This window comes from Lolium rigidum, chromosome 1 (genome assembly GCF_022539505.1).
Source record: "Lolium rigidum isolate FL_2022 chromosome 1, APGP_CSIRO_Lrig_0.1, whole genome shotgun sequence".
Classification (NCBI taxonomy): Eukaryota; Viridiplantae; Streptophyta; class Magnoliopsida; order Poales; family Poaceae; genus Lolium; species Lolium rigidum.
The window spans coordinates 29,593,661-29,597,739 of record NC_061508.1 but is presented as its reverse complement, the minus strand read 5'-3'; the positions used below and the strand labels follow the sequence as shown (position 1 = coordinate 29,597,739).

Below are 4,079 nucleotides of genomic sequence, written 5' to 3'. Positions count from 1 at the left end.
GCGACCGTTTGCGTCGCGCCGCTGGAGATGCCCTAAGGTTCAGAGTTCAATTAAGAACCCGAAACTGAAACTGAAGAGCCGCGAGGAAAACACTCAAGTAACAGTATTATATTTTTACTTATAGGCAAACACCAAACGAAATAGTTGAAATCCTGATACCCAAGATAAATGCAAATAACGATAACATCTATTAGCACTGATGTGTACTCCAAAATCCATGCTTTTAAATCATACACAAGTGAATACTAGATAATGATTTTCTTCATTAGGATGCATACAACATGAATGAAATTCACTAGCTAACCAGTAATATCCATGTTACGACGCTCCATACAATGTAATATAATATTCAGTTCAATCTAGCCATGGAAAGAAGAAAAAAACAGATGAATGAATGAATTCAAGACACATCCAAGGTTAACATTCATCAAAATGGTCAGTTCTACAGCCCAGTGTCCGAAAAAATTACCCAGGCTCCACTAACCCGAAACAGAGTTGTCCATCTGCAACCTTTGAATGTAAGTCAGCATCTCGAGTTGGAAACCATCTTCGGGCAACTAGATGCAAATTTGCAGAATTTACATTTCCACAACTCCTCTTCAGTCACAAATTTAGGATCCCGTGCCCCCAGCCAGAAGCGGAGGGCTTCCTGGATTTGATCCTTGAACCATTGATCGTCATAAGAGAACTCGTATTCTTCTAGCAGGGAATGATCTGCCTGCAGTTCATATCTGCAATTATATAGGAAAATGAAAGTATAATAAATTTTATTTCATTTGCCCGGCATTAAGCCATTAACAGTAAATCCCTTTTTCGCTATTAGGTATTCAGTAGTCACTCCAGATCAGTATTGTTCAGGCTGCACCTTATTTACCTCAAGATCAGCTTTTCTTGAGATCTTGATAGCGTATGGCAGGTAATTTTATAGTATTTCAACACATCCCCAAAAGTCTGCAGGCAGAAACCATAAGTTCCATACATTTGCATGAACACGCACAACGCCAACAAAAGAGGGATTCTAGCAGACACTTATTTAATTCAGTGTAGTAAGAAAATGGAATGAAATAGTTTCACAATAACAGATGGTTATTCCAATCCCTATAAAATGTTTGAACAACAAAAGAAGTCAAAATCTAAAGGTGAGAAACAGAACCTGTGCATTGAAACCCAATGAGCTAATGTACCGCTTGACATCGTCAGATAACAAGAAGTCGGGGTTCAGGTCAAAATAGCTGAAGAAATTCTCTGCTGGGAATTTCTCAGCAATCAAGCTGTCCCATAGGTACTTATAACACATCAGCTGAAGCCTGTGACAAATATGACCATATATCATATAGCTTTCAGCTGCTAGCTTGCTGTCACCATACTGCATGACAGAATGACAGAAATAAAACAAGTTGTAGAAAGCTTGGCATGATAATAATCTGAATTTATCTCCAAACAATTTCAGCAATAAGTTCAAATGAATAGCATAAGATGCATTTTCTGAAGAAGGCAATACACAGGAATGCGTGTGCGGCAGATGTTCCTAATGACTGCACTTCCCCAGTAGAACATCGAAGAAATTTAACTATCAGTCTGCTACATAACTGTCACGTGAAGGCTTTAGTTGGTGCTGCAAATCGTAGGAAATCAATCCGTATCCTTTTAATTTAAGAGGATCATTATCTCTAGAGTCAGTTTCCAAGTTATTCAGTCCTTTTCAAGTTTGTTAGGATTCTGGCCTTAGGCCTGAAGTAATGTACGTGGGCTATTTATGCCTGCTCCTAGACCCTTACGGGAAATGAATAAAGAATCAGATCTAGTATCTCCCCAACCCAGGTTACCTCTTCGCGCTACACAGAGGTCCAGAGGTTCGGCATAATACCCACTACGTGGCAATAACTGAAAGGTCAATCCTAGAGTAGTTTCCTTAGAAGGGGAAACCATAACTTGATCCTTTGTAGCTGGTGCATATTCAGAAACTAGATAAATTTGCAACGAGAATTCTTAACTCTTAAGTACTGTCCAGAAGCAAATCATCATTGTCCTCTCTAATGAGGGTTTCAATTGACCAATGGGCACTCTCAACACACCAATGGAGCACTAATCCAACTTCATGCAACTTCAGACGAAAGGAAAGATCTACATGGAGGGAATCACTAGTCCAGGGAGCATAGATCTAAAGTTTACTTATTACTTGCCAATACCAAAACATGACTTAATTTGACAGTCTCTCTGCTTTTAATGGTTAGGAAAGCAATGATAAAGGATAACCTTCCATTTCTTTTCTGTGCTTCCGAGGGAAATGTAGCTTTGAAACGTGTCTTTGTATCCACCAAACTTGGATGAAAAGAAATTCCATCCACAGGCATCCGGAGTTCATCAATAATTCCTACCATCCATGAACCTTCAACAATCCCAAGCCTGCAAAACAGAATTGGCATCAAAATTAAGAACAAATGTTACCCCTGAAGCTAAAATTGCTTCATCACATACATTCGAGAAACTAATATTACACCAAAACATTTTCATTGATACAAAAAATATTAATTTACGGTTGCAAGTTAAAGTATATCAGCACATACACTGGAAGTTCCCGTGTCAGGCCATTGAACAATAATTGGTTTGTTCCCACTATAAAGTTCATGAATTTGACCGCCCACGATTCTTCTGCGGATCGAATGGCAATATCAACCCTCTCAATAACCTGTTCCACAATAAAAATAAATGAATCACATTCTTTTCTCAGTCTTTTTCAAGATTTAAATCGATTTCATTCTCCAAACCCTTCACAAGAAATTATTACTCACACCGATCCATAATAAGTGTCGTGGTTTCAGTTCAAGTATTTATGCAAGCTGTAATTAGGTTATTAGGACATGATTGGCAGTGACGATGACTTAAGAGATCACACATCAAGTTTGTCAAAAGCTAATGACTTGTGCGATCACGTATCAGGACATGATTCAGTACCTATGACTGGTGTTATGTATCATCAAGAATATCATAAAGATAGGAAAATATGATTCTTAGGGCAAGTCGACAGGAAACAAAGCTCGTGACAGCATCAAATCAGTCTTTAGTCTGTAATCTGGAATGATTTGTTAACAGAAACCCTGCATTGATGTCATGCTAAAAACACAAATAATGCTCCAATACTGACCAGGGGAAAACGGCATTATCGTCCTCAGTATTGGGCCTCATTTCAATCTCCAAGACAGGAACCATCTATTCTATTGGAAGGGCCAGCACAGCAGGGCTCACCTCCTGCTCGAGCTGGGCGTGGCGGTCAGAGCCGGCCTTCATCGCCTCTGTCCTCTCCGGCTTGCCGTGCTCCAGCACGAACTCCATCTGCTTATCGCACCATTCCTGTCCCAAGAACAAATCCCACGAAATGAACGAGGGGAGGGGAATCAGTCGATCTGTACACATCAGGCAAGGAAACACAGACGGGCGACACGGCACATTTGCCGGAGGACGCAAAGCATCGAGAAGGGCGCGGGCACTGGGCGGCTCACCGTGGCGGTGATGTCGGTGACGGCGAGGGCTCGGCGCTCCCGGAACCGGGACAGCAGCGACCTCCGCAGCGGCGGCGCGGAGTCCTCGATGTCGCCGGCGGTCGAGTAGGCCGCGCAGGAGAGAGTGGCGGCGCCGCGGACAGCGGCGGCGGACAGGAGGGGCCGGGCAGCGGCGGCGGCGAGCGCGGCCTCGATGATGGCCATCTCCTCGTCGCTGACGATCTCCACCTGGAGCTCAGGGAGCATTGCAATTGCAACCGAAGGGAGAGGAGACACCGGATGCGGGCCCCACGCGGGTTTCTCGCAGGCGCACAGGACGACTCAGATTACTGACGGACTGACGGTGTGTCCCGACTACAGTACACTTCAGTGAAGCTACCGATCCTAAATTCAGATTATACATTAACCAGATCAAACTAGTTCGGAAGCAATTTTACTATTTATAAATTTCCTGAGTTATAAAAATCATAAATATTTATGAAAGTATTTTGGTACGACATACTCCATGTCAAAACATAGTACTATTGTCCAAAATTAAATTGACAGACTTTGATCATTTGCATCCATGTAAATGATAGA

General features: G+C 42.3%; 1 protein-coding gene across 1 annotated transcript; it reads right to left on the bottom strand.

The window, feature by feature from the left end:
• Window positions 1-318: 318 nt before the first annotated feature.
• Window positions 319-3,719, bottom strand: LOC124670366 (exonuclease V, chloroplastic). Its single transcript, XM_047206877.1, has 7 exons — window positions 3,501-3,719; window positions 3,247-3,351; window positions 2,568-2,689; window positions 2,257-2,406; window positions 1,154-1,307; window positions 875-951; window positions 319-731 (listed from the first exon to the last, which is right to left on the bottom strand). Exons 1-7 carry the CDS (start codon window positions 3,702-3,704, stop codon window positions 524-526), a joined length of 1,020 nt encoding a protein of 339 aa, XP_047062833.1. The 5' UTR covers window positions 3,705-3,719; the 3' UTR covers window positions 319-523.
• Window positions 3,720-4,079: the final 360 nt, after the last annotated feature.